Source organism: Sphaeramia orbicularis, chromosome 13, assembly GCF_902148855.1.
Source record: "Sphaeramia orbicularis chromosome 13, fSphaOr1.1, whole genome shotgun sequence".
NCBI lineage: Eukaryota > Metazoa > Chordata > Actinopteri > Kurtiformes > Apogonidae > Sphaeramia > Sphaeramia orbicularis.
The window spans coordinates 28,508,047-28,535,864 of NC_043969.1; the positions used below are offsets into that span (position 1 = coordinate 28,508,047).

Below are 27,818 nucleotides of genomic sequence, written 5' to 3' on the forward strand. Positions count from 1 at the left end.
AACACACAAACAAAAAAAAAAAAACAATCCTTGACATTTGCAATATAAATCTGTGATAAAATAGACCTATTTCATCTCCTTGACTACCAACTATCCAAAGAGTTTGACTTAAATTGGCAAGTGTGTGAACTTTTAATGTCTCATCAAAAAGTATTCAATGTCTGAAGATGATTTCAAATGGTTCTGCAAAAACTAAATTTGCTGCTATACATAGGTAATGATCTGTTTAATGGTAATAGACTCACACATTTAAAATCTCTACCTATAATAGGTTAACGCATTGGCTGGACGCTAAATGAGCAACTGAATTACTTAGCTCTATTCTGCCTGTAGTCTAAGCTAAATCTGAAGGAAGTGCAAACCCATTGGATCTCACCTATAACTCCAGTGTGAAACGCCAAACAACACAACAACACACTGAATCTGCAAATACATCCCATCTGCTACATGTTTAATTTTCCCTTAAATAAGACCCCTGTCATCCTATATATCTGTAAAACATAGAATCACCATGTTGAAATAAATGAACTGAACGATACTGAGCTATTAAGAGGCCATGACTCTGCTATGAGATATTGCATGTGCAGTCATAACACACTAACTAACACACTAATCTGTTCAGACAGTCTGCACATTCCTACAATGACAGTTGTAATAGCAGCATGCACAGTATGGTTTTTATGTGCACGGTTCTTTATTCCACCTGTCTCTGCATAAACAGGAGCCCAGCACCTGCAGAAATAGTGTGAACCCGGTGAACCATGAACAATGGTGTCAGCTCTACATGGGAGTTAAAACGGGAGACAGGTTTTTTGGTGTGGGTGGACCGGCTCTTCTCACCTGTCAGGCTGTCGTAGCACTCGATCTCGGTGCTCTCCACGGCCGTCCGCTGCTCCTCGGTCAGCTTGGCCGCGGCTTGGTTCAGCAGGTTGACCTCGGATCCCGTCGTCCCGTCCACAACGTGCACCCCTTTGAGCTGCAACAGCGCCCGGTGGTACTTGCCTATCGCTTCCCGGAATTTCTTCTCCTTGTAGCATCGGTGACCCTCCACTTTGAAGTCGATGGCTTTCTGGATCTTCGCCTCCATTTCCATTTCAGCCGATCCGACTCGATACCCTCCACCTCCACCTCCGCCGCCGCCTCCTCCGTCCCCTCCGGCGGCCGCTGCCAGGCTCCGGCCGCCGGTCTCCGGGTAGCTCTTCAGGCTCTTTATCTGGTGCTGTTTCGCTTCCATGTCTCTCAGTAAAAGCGGCTGGAGCGGGCCATGGTGCTCGGACACGAAGGTGTGTTTTGTTGGGGAGGACCTGAGCAGCGTGCTGTGCATAAAGGATGCGGGATGGAGCGGCTGGCAGGCGGCGGCACCGGAGAGACGACGAGCCTCACTAAACAGCCACGAACACGGCTACACGAGCGCGTCCCGCTGAGGCTTGTGCTTACCGAACAGACGTGGATCAGTTTAAAGGATATGTGCGGTTACACAGAGGCGGATAAACCTTGTGTATCTGGAACAAACATCCTGAATGTGCCGACCGTCGAATAAACACAGTCCTCGCTGTGGTCCTCTCGCGGAAGGATGCTCTGGTGGATTTGGATGGTAGCGACCAACCTCCGAGGCACGCGCAGCTTCAGCACCACAGACAGCGCACACACGACAACCCCTACCGCACAGCATTGTGGGAAAAAAAAGAGAAGTCGTGAGGCGTTGCTGCAGTCCAGATTTTGCATGGCAGGACCGAAGAAACATGCAGATTCGCTCTGACACGATTTGAGCGACGCTGCACTTTGGCAAAGAAATCCAAACAAATCTAGTTTAATAGATGTAAATCATTCTAGTGCTTTGTCCATTAGCAAAACTTAATCATCTTATTCCTAACTGCTTTATTGATATATTGACACTATTCACAGTACCATTAGTGCCAGTACATTCATTAAGGGCCTGTATTTTCAATGATGAATGAATGGTTTATAAAATAACTCACATTACGTCACCCCCATTGTTTGAGAGGCCACACCTCACAAAAAAAAAAAAAAAAAAAGTGATACAATAAATTTAGCTTTTTACTCCAGCCCATATCCTTCCCATAAACATCACATTATGGCCAAACGGAGCTTGATGACTTCAGCTGATTGGGTTTTCAAGGAGATGGAGAGAGACAGCAGGAGGCTGCAGGGACCAGAGGAGGAAGAGGAGAAGGGAGGAAGAGGAGGAGGGAGAGAGCGACATCAAGAGGATATAGTGTCAATTACACACTTTTATGTGGTTAACTGAACAGCCAGCCACATGATCCCTACAGTGTTTACTATCAGTGAAAGTACTGTGCTTTAACTCATACAGAAGTAAATTAAATTATGACTCCAGCCTTACATTTGATAGATGAGATGTATAAGGTGTTGCCCAGGGATGTCTCTTTTCTAAATGCATTTGAGTGCAAGGGCAGGATACCCTCTTGAAGACTGGGAGCCATGTAAACACATCACATTAGTTCTACATCTGTATGTCAGCAGCTGCATAGATCGAGGACCTTCATTTTCCAACTCCTCCTGGGTGAACTGTCATTTCTATTTCAATCAACACACAGATAAACATTTATGAATAATTCAAGATAAAACTGAAGCTGCTGGCAAAAGTTAGAGTAGGACTAAAAAACGATGAAAAATATGCGCACTATAACTTTAACATAGCAGCAGAGTAGTCTCCTTGACAAGAGTAAATGCAAAGTGTTTCAGTCAGTGTGAGGGGAAAAACACTGAAACATCAATTACCGAAATCTGAACTGTACAGAGATAACACAGCCAGCTAATAGTGTTTTTATTGGCTGAAGTGATTTAGAAAAGAACTACAACTCTAAATCTTTAACCAGATGTTTGAATTTGGAAAACACTGTAAATTTGGACTTGCTGTTTTCAGCCTGTTTGGATAATCTTTAATTTACAATGTTTAGTGAAGACTCCAGATGAGTTATTTGAGAATCTAGTTGTACATAAATATTCATAATTGGAGAGAATTACCCTGATTTATTCCCTTAGGTATAAATGCTTCAACAGTCATAAAAATTTACAGCAGCAGTGGGAGAAAAGCATGTCAAGTGTGTCCCATACTGTAGTTCAATGTTAATAAGCGTGCCCTGTTCAAACATTAACACTCGCTGTTTAGGCAACATTATGCAGCAGTAACCTCATTATAAGATAAGTGGGACCAGGTCTATTGAAAAACGATCGGTTTAATGCTCTCTAGGGAATATAAATACTGACTGAGCTGTCATTGCCATAGTTAAAGTTTAGCAGAGTACTGGACGTGACAATGTCAAGTTTTCTCTCCAGAGAAAAAAAAAGAGTAGTAAACACATTTAGAGCCTTTTTAATTTTTAATCATTTTATCGAGCAGACTTTCGTCAAATTGAGGGATTCTCTTTTTTTCAGTCTGATAAAAAAAAAAAAAAAAAACTTGACAGATTGTGGTGTTTTGTTCTACTTTTTTTTTTTTTTAAACAATAAAAATTATTTCATGTAATTTAAATATTTGAAAATATTTACAGTGTAACAAAGCTCTGGTGTGAAAACAGAGGGAGCACACAGGCGCATAAAGGCCTGTGTTGGGTCGGGTGATCGGATGCTACCTACTGACACCAGCCCCGATGGCAACGTAGTTTCTTAACGCGATACAAGAATGTCCACATAGAAAAATATGTAGCAGAACAGCATCTGCACTGTGAAATAAAGTCTACCAAATCTATACATTGCATGTGAAAATAATTTACGGATTCAGCCTTCAAGTAGGATGTTATAGAAAATGTTCAGTATGATGGTAAAAAGTTGGGCATTCAGAGGTGTGAGCTTCTCCACATACACAGAAGAAGACGAGGAGGTGTGGTGCTTTCTCTTGATTCAAGTGTTGTCGAGGTTACTCAGTGTAACCATTTGTAGTTCCTTTTTTTCTCTCAAGCTCCAGCTGAACCCATCAGACACTTTCCAACATTTCACTTAACAGTTTTCAGTTCACATACATTTTATAGGAGGTAAGTTTAAGGTGGTTAAGGTAAAAATAAATCACCCCACAGTTTGTCCTATATCTGACCCCTGTACTGTGAAAGAATAAAATGAAAAAAAAGTACAGTCAAAAAGTACAGTCTATACAGTTCTCTTCACTTTTTTTTTTTAAGTAATAATTAACTTTCAGGCAAATATCAACACAGTGACCACAAGTTTCATCTTAAAGGACAGGCAACATTTTTAACTAGTCTGTATTCATTTAGGTAGGAATCTAAAAAAGGGAAGTTGAAGCAGCAGCGTTCCTATTCTGTATGTGAGACTGGGGCAAAACCACCGTTAGGCAGTCTGGTTGGCGTCATGCTCATGCCTTATGTGAAGTGATACTATTAAATATATATATTTCTAAAAAATGATAAATGGCAGATATGACTAAGATAAATACATTTCTAAATGAGCAACAAAATACACTGAACTCTGACAGAATCCTCTTTTTACAAGCCTGGACACTGAACAGAGGTGAGTTTTTGTCCAATGGCAGCATGATCTAAAGTGACTTAAAAAAAAATAAAATAAAATTAGCTAAGAGCAAAAAGCCACAATGTATAATGAATACTGCTCATAGAGTCAGTCCGATAAAAAAATCCAGTTAATTGAATCCTGGTGGTACAAATTTTATAAAGAACGTATAGAAAGAGTCTGAATAATTATGAGGAATCCATGTGTTAGGTTCTCTTGCTGCCCAGTCTCTTGAAGACACTGACAGCTTTAATGTCCATCTGCGCCCCCAGACAGTCCCCTCCCCCTCCCCCCCCTGCCCCGGTGCTGCTGCTCACTTTGGAGCTCGCTACGCTCAGTCTGTCCTGAGCTCTGGGTCTGGTGCTGGTCACTCTATTGTCCTGTGTATCGGAGGGCGGAGGGGAACCGGCCGTGCTCGGGTGTGTGCCCAGTCTCTGAAGCACACTAAGTTTTGCAGGCGGGAGGCCGTTAGGAGAAGAGGAGGAGGGTGTGGGAGTGTCAGAGGGAGGTAGTTTGAATTTCCCTCCAAGCCGCCGGAGTGTAGTTGGTTTTGGGGCTGGTTCTTTCTTCTGGGAGAAAGCGGGTTTCTTGAGTACACCAGCGTACTGGAGAACGGACCCTTCGCCATCACTGTCATCCTCGTCATCTATATCCATGTTATTTCCAGAATTCTTTCCTGGTCTCGGCCGGTCCTCCTCTTCAAGTCCTGTATCCAAACGACTGAACACACCAGTAGGCTACCAAAACACAAACATAATGAATGACTTTACAACTAAGTCCAACATAACACACTGTGGGGTATAAGGGCACTTTTCTGGCTGAGCTCGAGTCCATTTGCTTTGGGTACAAGATATTTCTCCAGGAAAAAGTCAATAAAAAGTCCTTAACCTCATAGACAATGTCATATAGTATTGCCATAAAAGTTACTGGGAGAATGTAAACACTTTTAGAATAAGTAATAATAAGTTTAGAATAGTAAGTCATTAGCTGATCCTGATGTCCTGGATATTCTAATGTTCCCATAAACGCAGCGTGGTCTGATGAGACCAAATTATCACTCATTTTAAACCATAAAAACCACATCAGTGCTCTTTAGATGAAAAACAGCATTGGGATGCTCTGCTCTGTAGTATCACCTCCTGACAACAATAAATAGTCTGATTTATTCATTCAAACATGTTTATGGAAATGCAAAAAATCCACTTTTCAGAAGCTTGGATAATTTTATGGACACGCAGTTAATGCAGTGACACATATGACGCAACACTTTCTCTTTACCTTAACATTTGCTCCTACTCATTTGATATACAGATGCAGAAAAAAATATTAGACCATGAAAAGTCATCAAAAACAATGGTTATACAATCAAGTACTAACTCCTGTGTGTATTATGTGACTAAAGAGACAGAAAAGAAAACATGGAATGCCTAAAAGCACTGTTTTTGGCAGTACAATGCCATAGCTATTGATGTAAGAACTTAAGTGATTTTGGTTATTGTCAAGACAGCTATGGAAAATGGCTACATATCAGCTCTTATATTAAACTCTTATGCGCTATTTTTGTTGTTATCATTATATTTATCCAAACAAATGTACCTTTAATTGTACCACGCATGAACAAGAATTTGAAGAAAACAAGGGGTGGTCTAATAATTTTTTCCGCGACTGTATAATCAGTTCTAATAAAAACAACCTAAATTAAAAAGGTCTTTTCAGTCCCATCCCACAAAATAATGGTTCCTTGGCAGTGACATAAAGCACCATATACTCTCCAGAGTTTTTGCCCAATGGAAAACCAAACAAGACAAGTAGAATCAAGCCAGTATCATGTCTCTAGAGATTGTCTCACCTTGTTATTGCTTGTGGTTGTGTCTGCCTTTGATTCAGCCCCGAGTCTCGCAAACACAGAGGTACGGTTCAGACCTGAATGAATGAAAGAAATAAGGAAAAACTGAGAATTATAGAAATTAAACAACAGTGAGAACAACATTCATTTGGCTGCATGACAGACAATGATGGGCTTAATTCAGGGAGGAAAAAAAACAAAAATGCACACACACACACAGGTGGAATAAATTAAGCATTACTTTATAACTATTGAGCTTTCACACACCAAATCAGAATTGTAGTAACTGCAGATACTAGGACTGGGCGATCTGACCTAAAGATCATATGTTCTTTTGAGGTAGAATCACGATCCAAAATCTGAATGACAATTTTCTCACCTCTTATAAAATGTAAGCAGGTTTTTGCAGGAGTTTTTACTTGTTTTTGGAGGCTTGGACTATGTATGATGGCTTTTTTTTTGTATTTTTAGAGTAGACAATCTGCATTTTGCATCAGTTTATACCAACATCCCTGCAATATCTAGAACAAGTACATACCAGTTGAATTTTTCCTGTAAGTACATCTATGTTATTTCCATTAATCCAAGACATAAAGATCCTAATTTGTCTTGCCGAGATATAAAATAAAACAATAATATTCTTGCTCTAACTTAACTGTAAAGCATCTGTGTTAATCAGATTCACTGTATGTCAGAGTTCTGCAACCAAATCTACATCACGGACTTATGCCAAATCTTCATCATTATTTCTTCAGCATCCAAAAAACAACACGTTACAAGACCTCCATAAGTTAGAGCAACATAAACTAAAATTTTTTAATGTGGACCGATTCTAAAGCACTGCTATAAACAGACTGAAATTCATTCATGAACCCAGTAACCTGTGTTTGCGACATTAATGCTACAAACACACAGTGCAACACTCTCTGTAGAATACTACAATCACATACTGTAGATAAAATTTAAAACAAATGTTATCCTTGTAAGAAAGTTTTGACATGAATATGACATGTTCTGTACATTCCCTCTGAGAGTTAGACATGACAGTGGTCAGTTGATCATGAGATCGTCCGGGCCTACAAGCTAAAAATGGCATAATCACAAATGGCGAAAGTGGCAAGTTTTGGTGTGGACTTGGCTCATACTATGAGACAGGTTTGGTTCTTTGTGGTGATTTCTTTTGTGGAGATTTTGCCGCTTTAATGTTTATAGCTCACCTCTCCTCCAACACTTTGCAAAGGCACTGTCCCTGCATCTTTGGCTTAAAACCACCATAGTTGGGTCTGATTGGTTTAAAAAAGTACTAAATTGTGAAATAGGTCTGGTTATGCAAGATTCTGTATACATTGTCACTCAAAGAAGATTGAAATGACTCTAATGTAACAATTACTAAAGCTGATCCAGGACATTTATACTTCTTATGAAGGTCAGGTACCAACAGATTACTTCCATGACATAAAATAGCTAAATGACAAAACCTGGTAAGAAAATAAACCCTGAAAAGAAGAAAAATTGTGAATTTTTCAGTAATACAAACTAAAGTAACTATGAGTATGAAACGACTCATGAAATGTATAGCATCTTTCAAATGCTAATTTTTTTTACCTCATATTTGTTAATTTAGGCCAGATATAGACTAAACTAAATGCGAACACCTACATCCCTCTTTAAAGACCAAAACAACTTGCATTCACGTGAAGAAAGAAAAATCACAGCAATAGATTGTATGTGTTAGATTTTGGAGAAATATGGGGAATAAAGGTATAAATAAGCACTATCCAATGGCATTATAAGAGTAGTGAGAATTATTAGAGAACACAAGGGATGAAAATAAATGGAGAGTAAAGTGATGTTTTCAAGCACAGAGTAAGAGTTTCAGGTTTAGTATGAGGGAAGTTGGATGAAAATTTTTAGTATTTCCTAGCTGCAGTGAGCATCAGCGTCAGTCAAGCGATTGTCGGCAAGGCGCCCAGGATACTGGGTCAGGCCTACCTTTTTTCGCCTGCTGGGCCAGGATGCGGCGTGTACGTGGCGTGGTACCTTTGGGCATGTTGATGATGTACTTGCCTTCCATCTCAGCTGTCACACGCCGACGCTTCACTGCTGGCAAACCGTTCCCCTCATCTGCTGGCTGACTTATAACTGAACAAGTGGTGAGTAAACACGTATTAAACAGAAGTAAAATAAAAAGGGAGTGTAGGCTCATGGATACAAAGAAACAAACACGTGGAGACTAGGGTGGTCAACATCAGGAAGGTTTGCTATTCACCTGCTTTGCTGTTCTTGTTTCCTTGCACGTTGGACACTGTGACGGAGAGGCGGTTGTCAGATCGTCGAGCTGGAGTGGCTGGTGGGGAGTCATGACTCAAAGCGTTGGCAATCATACGAGTGGCAGCTGAGAAAAGATGAGAAAACAGACACATTCTTAACTGTGAGTTTAGCCTGTTTCCTTTTTAAAATCTAAGATGTTTTGCACCTATAACAATTACCCTCTGACACCAGCGAAGGGGCAAAACATAAGTGGGAAAAATAGTAAAAATAATAATATTTTAACTTAAGCAATTATCATGCAATTGGTTACACTCACAAGGTATCAACATTATTTAGAGTAACAATCTAGGCAGATCTCAATTTTGTTCTCTTTAGCAGCCCCTATTGGTAACAACTGGTAACTGCAGGTTTGTCATTGAACAGCTTTTCAATAATATCTTAACTCACCTGTGCAATGTCATCTGACATCATCAGTCTACTGACAGTTGAAACCTAAGGACATGACCCCAGCAATGACACTGATTATCATAACTGCATTTACATGTACACTAGTATCCTGATTAAGACACTTATCCTGATGTTGATAATTGGGATATGATAAACCGTTTACGTGACATACCAAGGAATCTGGATACTTATTCCCCCCAAATATCCTGGTTACTCATTACTAATGTTTTTTGTGTCTTTTTGTGGTACTTTAATCTGACATTAAACTTTAAAGTTACTGTGGCAATAGAAATTGTATTAGCACTATTAAATGGAACCACAGCAGTAATGATTTGTTTTAACGGTATCAATCATGTATCTACATTCTCTAGCTGTTATACTGTCACTGTCACCCTGTAGTGTGTTTTTACCATAACCTGACAAGTTGCACTTGAAATGGTCTGGTTTCCAATGTTTTTTTTTCCTCATGTAATCAGATAAGTATTTTTTTAATTACTGAAAGACAAAACTCTGCGCCTCTGTTGTTCCTGTAATAAAGCGCTTTTGTTGTCACCACCACATTTGTGTTTCCATTAAATCACTTTGCACATATGCAGTAATCCACAGCAGTCAGTGACCAGGATAAGGTGTATACCTGTAACAGTAACCTGGTTATTACCACAGTACCCCCGTGGAGAATCTGGGTTTCTTGAATCCATGATTAGGTCAAACCAAGGATACTAAAATTTGGATATAGTTTTTACACATAAAAACACAAAGACAGCACACTTCAAAAGTATGCAGATGGATCACAATCCTGTTAAACTATGATCATGATCAATGCCTCTGCTCATAAGTTACTAGAGTAGTTCTACCACAGACTGCTGTCAGTAGCTACTGCAGGTTTCTCTCACCTCCAGTAGCACCTTTAATGGGGGGTGGCGCTAACGTTACATTCAGTATTTATTTGTTTTGGTGTAAGTAGGACAAAACCTACATTTTTTAAGTAATTAACAAAACCCTTTATTGGTCTGTTTATTGAATCAGGATTGTCCCTGACCCCTAATTTGGACAACTGAAACAGATTTAGCCAATCAACCAATAACGCAGTTAAAGCTATACCTACCAATGTGGCATTTCTCACAGCACTTAGTAAATGTTTGAACATGAACAACCCGCCTCTCTCCAAAGCCCCGCCCCCTTCCCTCTGCCTGAGCTCTGAGGCTCCTCCTCCTCTCTCCTCCTCTCCTGATGCGCGATGCAAACGGAGGAGGAAGCAGAGGTGGAGGTCCGGTCCGTTTTGGCGTGTCCGTGGACCCCTCCCTCAGTAATCAGATGCATCATCCACCTGCCGCGGGCCCGCGGCTCCTGTTCCATCAGTAGACCTGGTCTGTGCAGTACTGGGTCAGGGTCTTCACTGCAGTGCCCAGGGGATGGGCGCGCACACTGTGAACGCGCGGCCTCCGCGAATTTTCCGTGTACGTTTGAAGTTTCATAGTCCATACAATTATCATCCTACATCATCTTACATTGTGTGACACCATGTACATGTACCTGTATGAGTCCCACCGTCATAAAAGCTGAGCTTTATGCAGACCTGTTCAGTCCAGTACAGCTGACTTCCGGACTTTTATCTCCATCCTTCATTCATCAGACTCCCGTTTGTGCCCCTCAGTTGTCGTTTCTGTTCATAAATCCATTTAATCCCTTCCACATGTGCATGTCAGTTCTATCCAAACACATCCTAGACAGTAGACTGTGGTCAGTGACAGGAGAAGCAGCGCCAGTGAAGCGTCAGATTCAGAGGGACACATATCGGATGCGAGACGGCGATAATGGATCGGATGCTGGACGGCCGTAATGGATGATTGACAGGAGGCTCAGTCAGGTTCGGCCAATTATTTTATTCGGACCGACTAAAATGATTGGTCAGACTTTTATTAGAAATATATGAGAATTAAACATTTTTGAGTTTCAATACCTGGCGAATTTCTTTTACATTTTAGTTTGACACACACTTATTAGGAGCATTTAAAGATGACAAAAGAAAAGTGTAAAAATGCCACATGATACGGTATAGCTTTAATGGAAGCATATTTAGAATACAGTTCCATATAATGCCAGCAATGCTGTCATGAAGCCTCAACTCTGTGAACAAAGCCACAGTCCCAGACAATCATACACAGAATGAATGAACATCTGCCGACCACAGTTCTCCTGTATCTGGAGACATTTGGCTACAGAGGACAAGTCTATTTTCCCTGGCCTAATTTTGCACATCAAACGTTACAGTTTGATAGGTAACCCCTATCCACCTCACACAATCTCCTCACCTGTCACTGCCCTGGATAAGGAGTGAGTGGGAGCAAACACAAGGCTTACCTCCCGCCTCAATGAGAGAGAGAAAAACATGACAGTCTCCCTGCAAACTGAAAGCATTTGGAAAGATGATGCTATTTCTGTTAGAGCAGCATTTTGGTTATTATGACCATTAAAATTAGGACTATAATGGGTTGCACTGTACAACATTCTTGGTTTTCAGTTTTACTAATCACTGTGACCTAATCTTAGCAGCTGTAAATATTGGTGAAGCCCAGATTTACATGTGTTACACACTGCAACACACCATCTGTTTCACCTCTGTATGACACCTACCTCTGTACGTGCGTTCAGGCTTTACATTGACACAGACAGTGACAAGTCACTATGGTGATGTAACTCGCATAACTACTGTTGACAGGATATCTTTTTTTGCAGTAATGTTGCCAAAGACATTGAGTCCATTAAACCATAAGTGTGTTATTCAATTCATTTGATGATTGTGAATGACTAACAGAAATCCATTTCATGAATAGCTTCAAGATTGATACTTGAAGCACTTCAATATGTAGTCTATGTAATGGTTTATTGAAAACAGAAGAATTCAGTGACTTACGAGTATTGGCTGTTCTTCTGAGCTCAGCCTGAACACTGGTCTGTCCTGAGGAGATGGCTTCTGTGGCCATTTTGCACATGTCCTACAAAGAGAGAGTAGAGGAGAAACTGTGGCAGATAAAAAGTATCAATCAATACACAGTTTTTTCCCCCTGACCTATTGCTATGACTTTCTATTACTTAAGATAATGGAAGCCAATATTTCTGTGGTTTCTAAATTATATTAACTCACTGAAGAAAAATAAAAGGCTGGATACACCCTTTTTACAACTGACAAGAAATTTTCCATAAATGTGAAGTGCACATGTATCACAATGGCAATTACTTATTGTATTACGTAGCTATCACTGTAAATTTATCCAGCCTTATTGTGTTAGATCATGTTACCATCTGTGAAAATCTGTCAGGTTTGTTCTCACCTGCCTGTAGACCTGTTTGGCATGCTTAAGAATAGCAATGATATCACCAATCACTGTTATGCCAAGGTCCATCATAATGTCCTTACTGAGGTCCATCAGCATATTTTTCTGAATTCTGCAGGAAACAAAAATTTATTTAAATGTAGTGTTGCATTTATTCTTTTCTAACCATGAAATGCAATAGTAGCACTAACTTTTGATGCATGTATGAAAGAGATGTTTACATTCCGTGCAGGAAAAAATAAACAATATTTGAACATTGGGCTACCCCTGCACGTTATATCAAACCAAGAAAAGGTTGGAATATATTACCTGTTGTCTACGAAGGACACTGCATATGTAACAGCAAGGCCAGCTGGGATACCCGCATCCTTAAAAAACTGAATCCACTCTGAGGTGGCTTCAGAAACAAAAATAAAGGTTATTAAACCGCATGACAAACCTGCTGGCTTATTTATAAATGAATGCATGAAATTTTTATCACACTGACAGTAATCTTTTTAAAATCAATTCAAAACTTAGCCTAGGTAGCATCAGAAGTGTTATTAACTAACACTATTCATAGTTTAGTCAAACCCCAAACCTGAAATAGGCCTACTTATATTAATGTTGCAGAAAATCCACATTTGAGAAAAGCTGAAAACATCACATTACAAATGACAAAGAACTCAACAAATAGTAAAATCCTTAATTAACTTGCTTGATCAGCTAATTACAAAATTATCTCAACACATTCTGGTTCTAAGTAACAGAAACTCGACTCTTTAGCTTAAGTTGATATCTTGTCAGTACTTCACAGAGAAAAAGGCCTGGGGAGATAGCAGCATACCGAAGTCTACTCCATGTTAACCAAGGCCAGCTGGACGTTATTTTTAGCAGCAATAATGAAACACGGTTGCAGAAACAGATTCAGGGCGAAGTGAACACAACAGCTGCAGTCCTGCACAAAGCCTCTGCCCACCATGCTCCAACTATAACTGATGAACTCAACGGAGTCAAACACACATGGTGTCTTGCAATCATTTAGCACTTAGCAATAAACATGTACTGGACAATATACATATTAACTTGCAGCTATACAATTCTTCAAAGATATAGCACTACATATAATGCCACTTGAAAATGAAAAAATGAGTTTGAAATCTAATTTCGATTTAGCGGTAAACTGATTTTAGCATAGCACAGCAAACAGAACGAGCTAACCCAGTCAAAATGGACAACTACTAACACTTCCAAAGTTCATCGATGTTCCTCACTGAATTTGTCTTGGCAATAAGAGTCAAATAGTAGATGTAAGCCAGAAATAAATTATGTTACAATGATCTATTAGCATTTTTAGCGGTAGCTACATTAGCTAGCCTTTGAATTACAGGCGCTATCGTTCATCTGCAGCATCCATACTTAACACAGTAAATCGTAACTCTAGTCAGGCATTCAAATTAACGCAACATTCATATCTAACCGTTAAATAGTGAAACATTTTTATTTTAGTTATTAGGTAACGTTGGCTAACCGGGCCTTTATGCTCTCACCTGTTGTTACGGACGCCATGTTTACAACAAATGTGTGTGACGACACTGCGTCCGGTGCGGCAACGCATTTGCTGTGACGTAACTTCCGCTAATGTCAGGAAATGTATGTTGATCAAATAGACGCTAGGGGGCGACACAGACTGAAAACTAAAGTAGATGTCGAGTCGTACTCCATGACAACGACGTATAAGTTATTTTGGAGAGGTTTGTATAATATTAAGTTTTAACTGTAACGTATCGATGTAATTATTTAACAAATATAGGGTGTTTCAAGGCCTTATCTGTCCATTATTTCTGCCCTGTTTTATCTTTTATTGTAAAAAAAAAAAAAAATAGTTATGTTGCTGGGATACTTAAAGCTCTATCATGTTTTAACACCTGTAAATGTACTTAAACAAGGATATGCCAGGATCAGCTTGCATATTTCTATGAAAAACAGATTTTTTTTTTTTTTTTTTTTTTACCACATAAGTTAAATTTACGAATTTTTAATCAATAGACGAACATGCATAGGTCAAGAACACCAATGACGAACAAGCATTTAAAAGTGAGAGACATGAACCTTATAATATGTTTATTAACGTAGTTCCTTCACAAATTGAAATGAATTACATTTGGTCAACCCATCATTAAAGGAGGCAACTCATCCAACTTTTGCAGTCTATGAGAGGGAAAAAGAAAACTTCACCATGTTCTTGCTGTGCTGTGAAAGTTTACAGTACAGCAAAGGAGACAGAAAGTCAAGGACTGCAAAAGCAACATTGCAAATTTTTCACAAATTTGCACTTTGGTTCACTTTTTTAAATCCAATTAAGTGATTAAAAATATGTAGACAGTAGGCCTACCTGTGCAGAGAACTGTGAGGTTTGTTAAATGAAATTATATATTCACAGAAAAATAGACAATTTGACATCAAAGCACCTTCATGAACTTATTAAGTTAACTTCTGATTGACATCTGTCATTGTTGGCAATGCCTAACAATGTCACACCTAAAACAATCTTTGGGCCCTTCAAAAGGTATCAAGTCATTTTTTTTTTTTCTGAAATGTACAATCAATGTTTCTATAAAAGAAATATTGTAAAATAAAAATAAGGAAATGAAGGAACCTGGGCCCTTCATACATCATCAAAAGAGAACATTTCATTTTAAAACGAAATGTTACAATAAAAAATAAAAAATAAAAAAAAATTAAAGCAATACATCATCACACTGGACATATAGTAGCAGTCAGTTTAGTACTGTGTCCTTTGCTACATTATGTTTATTCAAGAGGATAATAAGTATTGCATTTTATACTGGGGGACATATTGAATCATAGGACATAGGACTGGGACAAAAAAAATACATTGTAACGTTCAAGTAACGTTCACTTCATCATATAAAAATAGATACAGTACAGTTAAGTGCAGGCAGGTTTTCTGTCTTAAAACTGGTAGATTTCTCATTTTCCTTCTATGTCACTTTCTTCAGTTATAGAAAAACCCATTTGTGATTGTGACCAAACTGGACAATAACATTCAAGAAAAATCTGACTTCATTTAATTTCAAAGGAACAAAACTAGCTGAAAAAATAATGTGTTGTGTGGTAATCAGGGGCATAAATCGTACCAAAGTACAGGTACAGTACAAGGACCCGCTGAGAACTGTATATCACACTTAAAGATGTAGCAGGCAGTTGATATTAAACTGTGATGACATCACAGCATAATTACTGGGCTTCCAGACAATTAGCTGCTGGAGATTCACAAACTCTGTGTTATTGGTTTATTCATTCAGCATATAACATCCTGATGTGGAAAAGAGCTATATTAATTTGTCTGGAGCCTCAGCAATAGACATGTGAAATATTCCACTATACAATGTGAAACTGCCTTGTCATTGTTATAGTATACTAAGTAGCACCACAAAAACCTATATACATGAGAACTATTGAATATGTTTTATGCGTATTCTGTCACCAGAACATATTCTCATCACATTTGCATTTGGAGAAAAGTCAAAAGGCATCTCCAACATATGTACAAACACAGTCCTTATTCAACATTTTAAAAAGTCTGAGGTCTGCCCATTTTCTGACAACCAACAGCCACGTTTGATGGGTACTTTAAACATTAGCCATTTATTTAATAAACATATTTTTTTATTGAAAATAAAGCATCTTATCCAGCAAATACAATCACAAAATCTTTTATCTATTAGACAACATATTTGATTGAGAACAAGAATGGAAACACTCTAATATGACAACGTTAAGACAATACCTGTATTTATGTCAAAGCCGAAACTCCTTCAGATACACAGTTCAGTTAAGATGCAACAATGTTATTGAGTGATATGTTTATATAGAGCAGAAATGCATATAGGATTTTCAATCCTTAAATGAAACAGTTTAGTCTATGTTTTAGTCTGAACGCTTTTAATATGTGTGTCAACATTCATTCACACTAGATTTCCTCATTTTGCAGTTGCTAATGATCAAGTGGCGTTAAGGTGTCAGTAGCTTTGGGACAGACCTCACAGAGAAAAAAACAAACATACAAACAAACAAAACAAAGGCGTTACCACAACCTTTAACATCATAATTATAGAACATACATTTAATGTGTCATAGATAGTGCTTTATACTGTTTATAAAACATAAATACACATTGATAGAGGCAGTGACATTGTGCTTCATCTTAAGGGACAGGGCATTACTTTAAATTTATTATAGTTTCTTTTTGTTCCTTTAGAAAAATATTCATTTTAAAACTATACCTCAGTAACATCTTTCCTTGTTCTTCATTGATAAAAAATATCCCATTTAGATCTGCAAACATTCATACTTTACAATCATGGTACATACACTTATATGTTACCTGTATATATGTATATGCATTAAGACTTATAATTAGATTTGTTTTTGACACAGAAAAACCCTTGTAGTGCACAACATGCCTCCAAAGTTGCCAAATGAAAATACAATAAAATAATGAAACAATAGTTACAATGCAATAATAATAATAGTAACAGTAATGAGGAAATCTCCCTATTAATAAAAGAAAAAAAACAAACAGCAACAGTACAAGTGAAAGCATAGGTCAATGCAAAACAAACACACAAACAAACATAAACATTAAAAATATATAACACTTCTCACTCAAACATACAGAAAACAAATTGGTCAAATTCACAGGCAAAGAAAGGATGCTCACTCCACAATATCAGCCCGCATATTCTCCTCTTTTGTTTTTCCAGGTCTTATTTTGTACTCCCTCAATACAACAACCTCCATAAAGAAAGAAATAAACAGGCCAGGTGCCTCTGAGTGGACACACTCAAAAATAACGCACCCCCACCTCATCTCCGCTGAGAGAATAGGGGAGGCGCAGAGACCACTGAGCCCAATATTTAGAGGTTGTTTGATTCAAAAAAAGTCTTTCCTGTAAAGGCATTGGTTCACATCTGAGTGAGCGAACAGGCTGGCAAAAGGGCTGGTGTGCTGCAACAACAATGTCAGTGTCCTCAGTTCAGAGACTTGAAAGCGAGTTAGTGAATATGCGCGTGTAGGCCCAGGGTGATGAGGCTCTGTGGTGTGGAGGTGTTTTTACTGAGGTCACCCCTCCACGTAGTTGGCAAGAGCAGATTTTTTTTTTTCTTTTTTTCTTTGTTTTTTTTTTTTTTTTTTATAACATTTGGCTCTTTTGTTTGCAACATTTGGTTCCAAAAATCAATGATTAGGATGGGAGTCATCCTTTTTCCATCACATCTCTGTTTGAACCTATCCAGCTTACTCTCTCTTGCTCTCTTCCTGCAAATTCTCTCTCCATCCTCTTTACAATCAGCTTCACAACACGAGACATTTATAATCTTCATTGTGTGAACATTGAGAAATGGCTCAGCAGAAGACAGTGGCATCCGTCTTGCATTTTGCGTTCATCACTTATGCGTCTATGTGCGTGTGTACAAATATGGAGCTGTCAGGATCCATCTATTGAAGCAACACGCTCCAAAAAAGGCTCTTCTCTATGGGGGGGGGGGGGGGGTTGCATCCATGTCCTTGTATGAGAAGTTGCAAAAGGGCGTGTTAGTTGAACCGGCATTCACTCAAGATCCCAAGGGCTCTCGGGGGTCTTCGGGCTCTCGGGGGTCGAAGACTTCAGAGACAGGGAGAAACACAGAGACAGAAGAGGAGAAACAGAGATGGGTAGAGATGGGTCGCATGGCAGGTAGACAGACGGCAGTAGAATTGTAAAACGAGAGAAGAAAGCATAAGATTTTAGTGGAGGCTGTGATACTCAGATCCCCAACGCCAAGTCCAAGCAAATGAAGAAGCAGAAGGCAGTCGAGCAGATGAAGAGTTAGAGGTGAGGGAGAGAGCAGCAGCAGTCTGTCTCCCACAAGTAAAGACCCTGAACAGTGTGTCCTTTGTCCCTAGTTCAGATTTGCACAGACACATTCAGCGAGAAGAAAAAGGAGGGAGAAAAGGATGGAAAAGGATGAGAGCAAGAGCGCTGGAAGAAGGGCAACCGACAGAGGGAACAAGTTGGGGGCACTGGTGCTTGTAAAATGAATTTGTGGCTCTTTACTCTTGGTACTATACATGCTGGAGGTTGAAAGTAATCATCTATGTCTCCAGAGCACTTAAGATTAGCAACTTGGACAGCCTTTATGCTGAGATCAGTTCTCACTTTCTTGTCCAGTTGAAGTTTTTCTGATAATAAAAATGACTTTACTGGTTTAAGCTCAATGTTAAAGGTCATATCATTTTGACTTTGTGTGCAACTATCTGTTAGTATGGCTCTCTATTGGAATGCATTTCAGAATGTGTAAACTTTAACCCAATCAGAAATGACTGGAGTTTTCTATTCAATCTGTGAGACTGACCGGTACTGTACGTGTACTTGCGCAGTCTCTACTTCCAGCGAGCAAAATTTGTGTATGTGTTGATATGTGTGCGCATGTGTCTGTCGGTCAGTCAGAGCGCCAGCAGCGAAGGCGAGTTCAGGGAATCAGATGACTGCTCGCTACTGCTGTTCCGCTGGTTGGCACTGACCCCGCAGGCTCCCTCTGGGTAGGTGAACACAAATGAAGATGTGTATGAGGTGTTGTAGCTGCCAATGGCCGCATCGTCATGGTTACCACCACCACCACTGTCGTTGGCCATAAGGCACGGCCCACCAGGTGCTGGCTCACTTGAGCCATAGAAAGAACTAGAAAACTCTACCTCCTGCATTAATCCTGGTTGAGGCTGCTGCTGCACTTGCTGCTGCTGGACCGGAGGCTGGGACTGTGTGGAGGCTGGATGGGCTGTGTAGGCAGGAGGCAGATAGAAAGAGTCTTCTTTCACAGTCAAGCCCACAATGGAGACAGGTGGCTGTAAGGTCTGGGGAGGGAGCTGGGGCTGGACTGGAGGGAGCTGTGCTGAGCTCTGCTGTGGCTGCTCCTGGTATGGGATCTTGCAGTTTGGTTGGTGGGCCACCAGAACAAACTCCAGACGCTCCTTCTCCTTCTGGAGCTCAGAGATCTCAGCCTCCAGCTCTGCCTTCTCCTCCTCCAGGATGTCAGTCTCCTGTGGGCAAGTATAGAGAAGGAAAGAAAAAAGGGGCAAATGGGACAGGGGAATGAGACAAAGGTGGGTGAAAGGATACAAGAGGAAAGAGGATATACCACAGACAGAAAGAGCATTAGCTTTAAGTTTTACTTAAGTAATGTGGAGGTGGATATTCCAGAAAATCTAACTTCCTCACCTATGGATATGGAATGTCATTTATAGAAGAACCCAATAACTGGGCCATAAATACTATTGGTACAATAGCCTTTCTTGAGAACTATGTTTGTTAAACACCCACTTACCATAATCCTCCCCCTTAAACATCCATGCAGACATTTGCTAACACACTCAACCATGCTCTAGGATGTAAAGTATGTAATTATGATCATTACTCATTCTGGCAGCTATAACAGGGCCAGGCTCACCGACTGTAGTCTGTCTGTCAGTTCTCTTCGTCGATTTCTGCATTTTGCGGCAGCCAGCTTGTTCCTCTCTCTACGGACTCTTCTCTTCTCCTCCTCCTCAGGTGTTAGCTAGAGAGAAGAAAATTTAGAAAAAGGTTAGGAGGAGCATTTGTCTTTGTTTTAGTAAATGTGGTTTAATTGTTCTCTGTGACTGTAGTAAGAACAAATGGAGTGCAATTTTTGAGTGCAGATTCGATCTTTTCAGAGAAAAATATTTGAATCATCTGGATTTTTCATCTGGAGAATGAAATGGAACTGGAATTTATACCAATTAAAAAATTAGATTTCCACCCTAATGGTCTGCAGTGTCTGTATGCATTAGAGAATGCAGTAAATGATTTGATCTTTTTACAGTCATATAATCCATCTACATGGCATGTACAACATGAAAGAGCCCATAAACAAACTGTTCAAGCACACACACTTACTAACACACCAACATCTCCATCTTCACTCACAGACTCGTCTCTTGTGCGGCGGCTGCGGGTTCTGGACTGGCGGATAGGACCAGGTGCTGGCCCTGGCGTGTCTGAACTCGGAGGGGTGAATCCAGGCCCTGATGAATAACTGGGGCCTGGCAGGTCATAAGGGTCAACCAGTGACACTGGTTGTGTCATGGTTGTGGTGCCAGTGGACCCACTCTGTCCAGAGGCCTGGGAGGAGATGAGGGTTGGCTGGACCATCCACTGCAGGTCCTGACTGGTGGTGATGGCTGTGACGGTGGGTACAAATGAACCGGGCATCTCCCCTCCAGCACTGGTCCCTGGCCCGCTACCCACAATGCTCAAGCCACTTCCTACTGGCACACACTCCTGAGCAGGAGACATAACCAAGTTCATATGTTTAGACAATACATACAAATATGTACACAAAATAAGGCAACAATACAAAACCAACATTGAAAAGTGGCTCTCACTTGTGTTATCATATTTGATAACACTTTCTACAATTATTAGTTTAAGAAGGAGTCTGGGCTAAATTTTTAACCAACACTGATTTGTAAGTATTTTGCTGTAATTCATGTGATCAGCAGTTCAACACCCTACATAATAATAATAATAATAATAATAATAACAATATTAACAATAGCAACTAAATAGATAGTATGTAGCAATAGGTGTTAATTCGTCAGTCATGGTAGTTGTGAGGACAAAAAACTTGCTATTCGTTTCTTTAAATTAAAGAAAATACACAAATTACATGAATAAAAACGAGATAAACGTTATTGGTTCAGACAGTCTTTGCCGATGCAACATGTAAAGAGGGGAAAATGTTCCTTCACTGTTTTTGACAAATTAATGGCTGTTTTATACTTCGCTTCTTTTTAGGCTACAGCTTTCACTTTCAGTACAGGTCCATAGCCTGAGAACATTAACCTCTTACATAAACCCTGCTCTGTCACTTTTTTTGTTTTGTTTTAATTTAGACCAGGGGCAGACATTTTTAAATTTATTAATATTCATATAAAAGCTTGTTAAAACATCAGGACAGGCAGCTCAGAGCGACTGCTTCGACCAATCGTCTCTCTCCGGGAGCGTCTCCCCCTCCTTCATCCTCCTCCCCCGTCACACCCCCGGTGTTCCCCTTGGCAACGCGACGTAGCACTCCAAAATAGAACAAGCATTTACGTCACGGCGAGGCCTGTGAGAGGGAGAGCGCGTGGAAGGAGAGAAGCAAGCAATGGGGAAGGGCGGAGTCACGGCTCTGACGTGGAGAGTTCCAGGGCTGTCATCCGCTCTGCGGCGTGCCGTGAACGGAGCACGTTCTCACAGCCCGCGCGAGCCGCTACCGGCACCGCTACAAGCAACATTTCAGCGGTAAATTTAGACCGAATCACTGTCTACACAACACACACACACACACGGGAAAAGCACATAATGATACTGTATGTGCATCTCTCACGAAAACCCCGAGCACAAAAACCCCTAAATAATCAGAAAAACCTGTTGGTTATAGCACGTAAAATCGTAACTATCCTAATTATATGTACAAGCTTAATCCTAAAAATTCCAAAGCTTTTAAAAAAATTTTCTGGCACCACTAGGTTTATATTAACTAGGCTAAAGCCTAAGTGTCATTTTCTGTCCATGTAGCCTTTGTAAATAACCTATATTAAAGTGAACTCTACACATTAAAAAAGTTGTAACTTATATCAGTAAAGACTGCACTCCACAATAGATTGATACAATTCTTGACCTACTTATCTGCAACATATTTGCAAAAGCACGTGCCATGTTAACCCTGTCAACAGTCGGAGACTCACCTGTGCATGACCATAAGGTAGGACCATAAATCTACATGTTACACTTAGGCTATCAATAGCCTAAATGATTCAGTGTGGTAATAGGCTAACATCGTCCATCGGGCAAAGCAGCAGTCATTTACCCCTGCCAGGCTGTATTCTGCGTTTTTGTTCTTAATGTTGCTTACTTGCGGAGCACTGGTGGTCGGCGGGCTCCCGAAGGAGTCCACAGAGGAAAGGTAATGGGACTCTACGGATGGAGACGAGCTTCCACGGGATCCGCTGTCGGGGTCGCCGGGGAACCCTTGGTACATCTCCCCGGAGGGATCGAGAGATATCGGGAAACCTGCAGTTATCGGAGAGAGCGCGACGTCACCTGCAGCGGTAGGGCAGCGGCACACACAAAGGGTTACTACAGGGATACTGGAAGGAGACAGTGACTGTTGTTATTATTCCATGTCATGCAGACAGTGGTAGGCTACTGTTGTCTGGTAAAAGTTCGGTTCCATCGCATGTGAAACCGCTATGCTGTCCGTCAACTATTGTGACGTATGAAGACACGTGAAGTGTGCTTGGACTTACCCTTGCCGATCTTTTTGTGATTCCCCGGTGAGATGCTCCTGGTGTCTTTCCAAAAAAGTTGCATGAAGAAGCTTAATCCAGTTCCCCGCGTTTAGGGGGAAATCGTCCCAATTCCGTTTGAGTAGAACTCCTCTTCGTTAGCTTTAAACCCACGAAGCAGTTGCCTTTATCCGCTCGTCAAATATGCGATGTTAGATCCATGTGAAATCCGTAACACACCGGAGGATGACAGACAGAATTACGGTGCACAGTAGCAGATCTTGTCTTATGAATGAATCCATCCTCCTGACTACAGTCAAGGCATTTCTAACGTCTCCGTCTAAAGTCTCCGCCTCGGAGTTCCGCTGACGTACATGCCCATATTTGTCCTTGTGTGTTGTGTTTGGTATCCTTGGTGACGTTGAGGGAATCCCTCTCCCACAGAAATGGTTCAGAAGCTCACCTCGCCGACGGATAATAATAGATGTTTTTTTTTTTTTTTTTACTATTACAGGCACGAGATATTCTCACCGTCTGACTATTTATGAGAGGAAATTTTAAGAGACTTCAATGTGATAAATATGGAAAGTATCTATTTAGAAGCATTTGTGCGTTTGTCCGTATTGGAACATTTTTAGAGCCATTGCACGTCAAATAGTATATATATATATATATATATATATATATATATATATATATATATATATATATATATATATGTAGATAGATAGATAGATAGATAGATAGATAGATAGATAGATAGATAGATCTGTGTGTGTGTGTGTGTGTGTGTGTGTGTAGATTTAGATAAAGTTTTTGTTATAGGCCCGGTTGAGATGAGAAGCGTAAAGAAACAAACAAAGAAAATAACAAAAACTTTATCCTTGTTAATATCATAGGAATTCCCTTGGCGTCATTTATGCAGGCTATTCACCACCCAGAGATCTATCATTCTATGTCACCAGGAGACGGAATCCCGTCATGCAAGGGATATCCTGCGAAAACTTTCTCAGGACACGCCCTCGGGAATCCTCGACTAAGAGGAAAGCCTCCTTTTCATCTGTATCTGAACACTCCTTAAACCCCACCACAGACTGAGCCGAATAGGGATTTACTTGAAGGTCGAAAAATAAACTTATACAGTGCCTCCATTCCGACCCATACACCCAAGTCTTTCAGATTTACACTGCCCATTTGTTTTCTTGTGTAGGCAAGATTCTGTGTCACAGAGAACTCAGAACAGAAACAGCAGCCTTATTCAGCCTATAAACATAAACAGTGTAATTCTGACATGGACAGTGGGCAGCAGTGACGGAAATCAGCGCCTGTCATTACAAACATCACCCGGCCGAGTTGAAAGTGATTCATTATTATAGCCTACATTCGGACAAAAGTGGGAATGTGGCAGGTGGGAGGTTGGCTTTGGCTGTGGGGTTGCTCTGCAGGCGAAATACGGGAACACCGGGTGGTAAATCATGAATGAAAATCTAAAATACAGAGCCTACGTTTGTAGTTGTGATGTCAAACAATGTCACTGGGCGGGCATGCTGCTGTGTAAGGTCTACAGCTTCATCCGATGTGCGAAAAGGCGTGAGCAAAAAGGGAAGAGTTGGGGATAACAAGTTATTAGTCAGCGCTGCAACAACGTCAGAAGCGAGGATCAACGGAGGACGCTATGTCCCATCCGGGCTGCCGTTACCGGTGCTGTGCCGCTAAAGCGGGATGACTAACTCCGTAGATGTAAGTTATTCATGTGGAATTATTGAGGTGAATGTCTGATAACGCAGGCGGGCAGCCTACGGTCGCGGGAAAATCATCAGAATATCTGATAATAGCTAGATTTGACGTAGTGATGGCAAGATTTAACAGAGGAAACCATGATTATAGCTACCACGTTATCAATATGTAAATATTATTTTTAGCTGTGTATTGTAATAAATGTACACCGGTCTGTCATGGTAATAAGATCAAGCATGTTTTCTGTCATAATGTTGATCAAAATATTACAAGTCGTCAGTGTTACCAAGTTAAAAGCCTAAAACAAGAAACCGGGACCATGTGCCATCCACGGGTCTACTGCATGTGTGTAGCGTTCTGTCGCCATGGTTACGCCGTTGCCTCTGACGCAAGGACGTATAAACCAAACTTGGTCTTTTTTGTTATGCCGCCTAGCAACCGGTTTCCGTGGTTACCGGCTCTGAGTGACAGAAAGCAGCGGCATACACAATATGGCTTCCGGATTCTTTTTGTGCAGGAACTAGCAACAAATTCGACTGCACTTCAGCGACGGTTGCCGTTTTAGCGGAGTTTTAGACGTCAGTGACTGTTGTTTTGCGGTTTTTAACCGTGGATAGTTTGGGTGAAAGTGTATTTGGCATCGTAACTTGCGTGTTTATTATTGAACTCGTATCTGTCCCGTGCAGTCGTCGTCGTTACCTAACGTTATACAATGCAAACAGCCGCTACACCCGCTTATTCCTGAACGTTACACAAATAACTTATAAACATGCAGACACATCTTGCCACAGATAATTATATCATACAGGTGTTGTTAATGTGAAGACGTTTTTAACAAAATTACTATGTGACCCAACAAGGAAGTTATGATTTAAAGTGCACAGTGTCTTTTATTTTATGAGCACAAAATGGTGCTTATTTTAATGTAGGCTGTGTGTAATCAATTTTCTTTCAGATGGATAATCCAACAGGTCGTCTCAAATTTTTGGTAATGGGTAAAAGTCATTCATCCAACCTATAAAACACCAACGTGCTACAACTAAATATCACATTTATACACTGTTTAAGCACGTTTTTATTTAGAACTGTGGTTACCACACATTGTAATGTAATACATAATAGACTATTTTGCACGTTGGGTTTGTTAAACTTTTTTTTTTTTTTTTTTATCTTAGTCATGCAGTCTAAACTCAGACAGAGTTTAGACTACAAGCTACTTTGATTCTTATGAGTTTGTTTGTTTATAAGTTGTGGTGGTCTAGACTCCAGACAAACCAGGTAAAAAATAGAAAAGTGTTGTCTAATGCCCCTCGTGCTTTGTTTTGCTTGCCCCTGTCTCTTAGCGTATTTTCGGGAAGCCACTAACTTGCACTGTGCTCATGAGGCCAGTCCCTGTTTCCTTTTGGAAGGCGGGCCGTGTTTGCCTGGTCTTCCTGCCCAAAATATTTGTTACCAGGCAACGGTTAGGCCTGCCCCACTTCAGACTGGTGTTGTTTACACCCCTTCTGGCTTCATATCCCAACAACATTACATAAGTCTCACAGGCTTTCCCCACCTCAGAGCGAAATTTGATCAGCCTTCCTGTTTCATACTCTCATACCATGGTTTTTCCTCTCCACCACTCAACAGTTTCCTTCTGTCTTAGACTACTCGAATCAGAACTGCACGCAATCCAGTAAGACTAACAAAGCTGAAAATGGGGTTAGGGAGTTCATTTGAAGTTGTTCAAGAACAAGCTGTGCTTAACTTGATTTTCAGGTCAGCTTTTGGCTATTACACTTGAAGCTTTTGTTACATGATCTTGCAGGTGGAGGCTCAGGTTTGCCCTGTTGTACAGTAGTATAATAACTCGTAGTCTCTTCTTATTCTTATTATTTTTTGGCAGAGATGAAAGCATTTTTGCATGCCTGTACAAACATAGCGTGTATAATGTATTAACTGAAAATACAAAAAAGTTAAGCCGTGCATATATAAATATTTACAGTAAATTCTCATAGACAGTTGAAGACGAGGTGAGAACTTATGCTTTTTGTTTCCATAAAGCAGCTTATGTCATTTTTGTTTCTGTCAAAACTTACTAGATTTTTGCCATTAGTATGTTTTCTATCAGTAAAAAAGAGACAGGAGTTTTGATGATGCTTACTTGACAAATAATAGTTTAGCATATTGTCATGATAATATGTGTTAAAAAGCAATAAAGACAAAGTATTACTGAATTGTGTTGTAGATATGTAGTCATAAATCAAAGTAATTGAGAAATGGACACCTTGACCTGATGTGCACTGTCTGTATTTTTTATTTTTAAAAGATCAGGTGTTCATATTCCCTGCTATAGGATAAAAGAAAATGCATTGTTTCTAATTAAACCACATAAAATGGCAGTTGGTTAGTTGCAGGAGGAAGGATTGCGCTGACTATAGGTTCTACCCACCCGAGCATTTTTGAACTGCCTGACTGGATCACATTTAAGTGGGCAGCACACAAAGCAGAGCAGAACACTTCCACATGTTTTCCACACTGCTCCAACTGGGTCTTTTATGCAAAGAGCTAATGTTATAACCCCATGAGCCCGTTATCCAGTCCTGAAGGATGAGGCCAAACACCCCGTGGAGCTAACTCATTCTAGCCTCTTGTGTTAAAGTACTCTTATCCTTTTAGCCTTCTTCCACATCCTGTTACCTTAAACCAGGCTTTTTTTTTTAGCACATATTTCATATGTCAAGTGTAATTAATTGAAATGAATAGTGACTGAATTACATTGAGCTGCTTTGGTTGTAGCATCTTGATTTGACATATACACCATCATGACTTCACTAAAGAGACCATCATTAAAGGTCCCGTATTATGCTATTTTTCAGTCACGTCATATAGGTCTCAGAAGCCCCAAAACATAGTATTTAAGTTTGTTCGCCCCAAAATCATCCTTTTTTCGGAGTTTCAGCGGTCGAAAAAGTCACTCTCCCCAGCCCTCCTCAGAACAGGCTGTTTCTGGGCCTGCTTCCGGGTACGCAAATGAACGCATCTGTCCACGCCCACTCCCCCTCCCCTCTCTGGGAGAGGACGCGGCTTCCGCTAGCGGTATTACGCGCTAATGTTGACTGTGAAGCCATGGCTCTCTCGTCTACAATACACATGTCTCAGACAGAACGTCTTTCCAAACACTGGCTTTCTTTGCCTTGAGGCGTGATTGAGCCCCGACGGAAAACGGCGGTGTTGTGTCGGGTTCGTGGACCTGACACAGAAAGACGCCTGCCGCCACTAATGCAGGCAGCTGCTAACAAGCCTGATGCTAACTATACTGATGCTAACTATACTGATGCCAACCACAAAAGGCCCGTGTTCAA

General features: G+C 40.4%; 3 protein-coding genes across 11 annotated transcripts in view; all 3 read right to left on the minus strand.

Annotated features, from left to right (window-relative positions):
* ttc9b (tetratricopeptide repeat domain 9B) overlaps positions 1–3,353 on the minus strand; it is a 35,636-nt gene extending 32,283 nt beyond the window's left edge. The window contains exon 1 of the mRNA XM_030151833.1: positions 841–3,353. Within this exon, the coding sequence (XP_030007693.1) occupies positions 841–1,324 (484 nt within the window). The 5' untranslated portion in view covers positions 1,325–3,353. The remainder of the gene's footprint in view (positions 1–840) is intronic.
* Positions 3,354–3,487: 134 nt separating this feature from the next.
* c13h19orf47 (chromosome 13 C19orf47 homolog) lies at positions 3,488–13,960 on the minus strand. Of its 3 annotated transcripts, none has more exons than XM_030151832.1 (8): positions 13,935–13,960; positions 12,715–12,802; positions 12,403–12,517; positions 11,985–12,066; positions 8,622–8,747; positions 8,420–8,494; positions 6,356–6,429; positions 3,488–5,243 (listed from the first exon to the last, which is right to left on the minus strand). In XM_030151832.1, exons 1-8 carry the CDS (start codon positions 13,951–13,953, stop codon positions 4,713–4,715), a joined length of 1,110 nt encoding a protein of 369 aa, XP_030007692.1. In that variant the 5' UTR covers positions 13,954–13,960; the 3' UTR covers positions 3,488–4,712. The 3 variants fall into 3 exon arrangements, with proteins under 3 accessions (XP_030007692.1, XP_030007691.1, XP_030007690.1); XM_030151831.1 differs by having other exon boundaries at positions 8,393–8,494; XM_030151830.1 differs by having other exon boundaries at positions 8,345–8,494.
* Positions 13,961–15,861: 1,901 nt separating this feature from the next.
* Positions 15,862–23,034, minus strand: fosb (FBJ murine osteosarcoma viral oncogene homolog B). Of its 7 annotated transcripts, none has more exons than XM_030152974.1 (6): positions 22,759–23,034; positions 22,365–22,552; positions 20,363–20,746; positions 19,896–20,003; positions 19,144–19,488; positions 15,862–18,073 (listed from the first exon to the last, which is right to left on the minus strand). In XM_030152974.1, exons 1-6 carry the CDS (start codon positions 22,820–22,822, stop codon positions 18,020–18,022), a joined length of 1,143 nt encoding a protein of 380 aa, XP_030008834.1. In that variant the 5' UTR covers positions 22,823–23,034; the 3' UTR covers positions 15,862–18,019. The 7 variants fall into 7 exon arrangements, with proteins under 7 accessions (XP_030008834.1, XP_030008833.1, XP_030008828.1 ...); XM_030152973.1 differs by having other exon boundaries at positions 15,862–18,986; XM_030152968.1 differs by having other exon boundaries at positions 15,862–19,488; positions 22,765–23,034.
* Between the last annotated feature and the right edge of the window lie 4,784 nt (positions 23,035–27,818).

What these genes read in the sequence shown, in the direction of transcription:
- c13h19orf47 (XM_030151830.1), bottom strand. An exon ending in AAACAAGAACAGCAAAGCAG is followed by an intron (nt 8,495 to 8,621) that starts GTGAATAGCAAA and finishes CCACTTGTTCAG; the next exon opens with TTATAAGTCAGCCAGCAGAT. An exon ending in GGCCCAGCAGGCGAAAAAAG is followed by an intron (nt 6,430 to 8,344) that starts GTAGGCCTGACC and finishes TCATTCATTCAG; the next exon opens with GTCTGAACCGTACCTCTGTG.
- fosb (XM_030152967.1), bottom strand. Translation starts at nt 22,822, where the DNA reads ATGCAACTTTTTTGGAAAGACACCAGGAGCATCTCACCGGGGAATCAC. An exon ending in CGACCACCAGTGCTCCGCAA is followed by an intron (nt 20,747 to 22,364) that starts GTAAGCAACATT and finishes TCTCCTGCTCAG; the next exon opens with GAGTGTGTGCCAGTAGGAAG. An exon ending in ATGGAGATGTTGGTGTGTTA is followed by an intron (nt 20,004 to 20,362) that starts GTAAGTGTGTGT and finishes TCTTCTCTCTAG; the next exon opens with CTAACACCTGAGGAGGAGGA.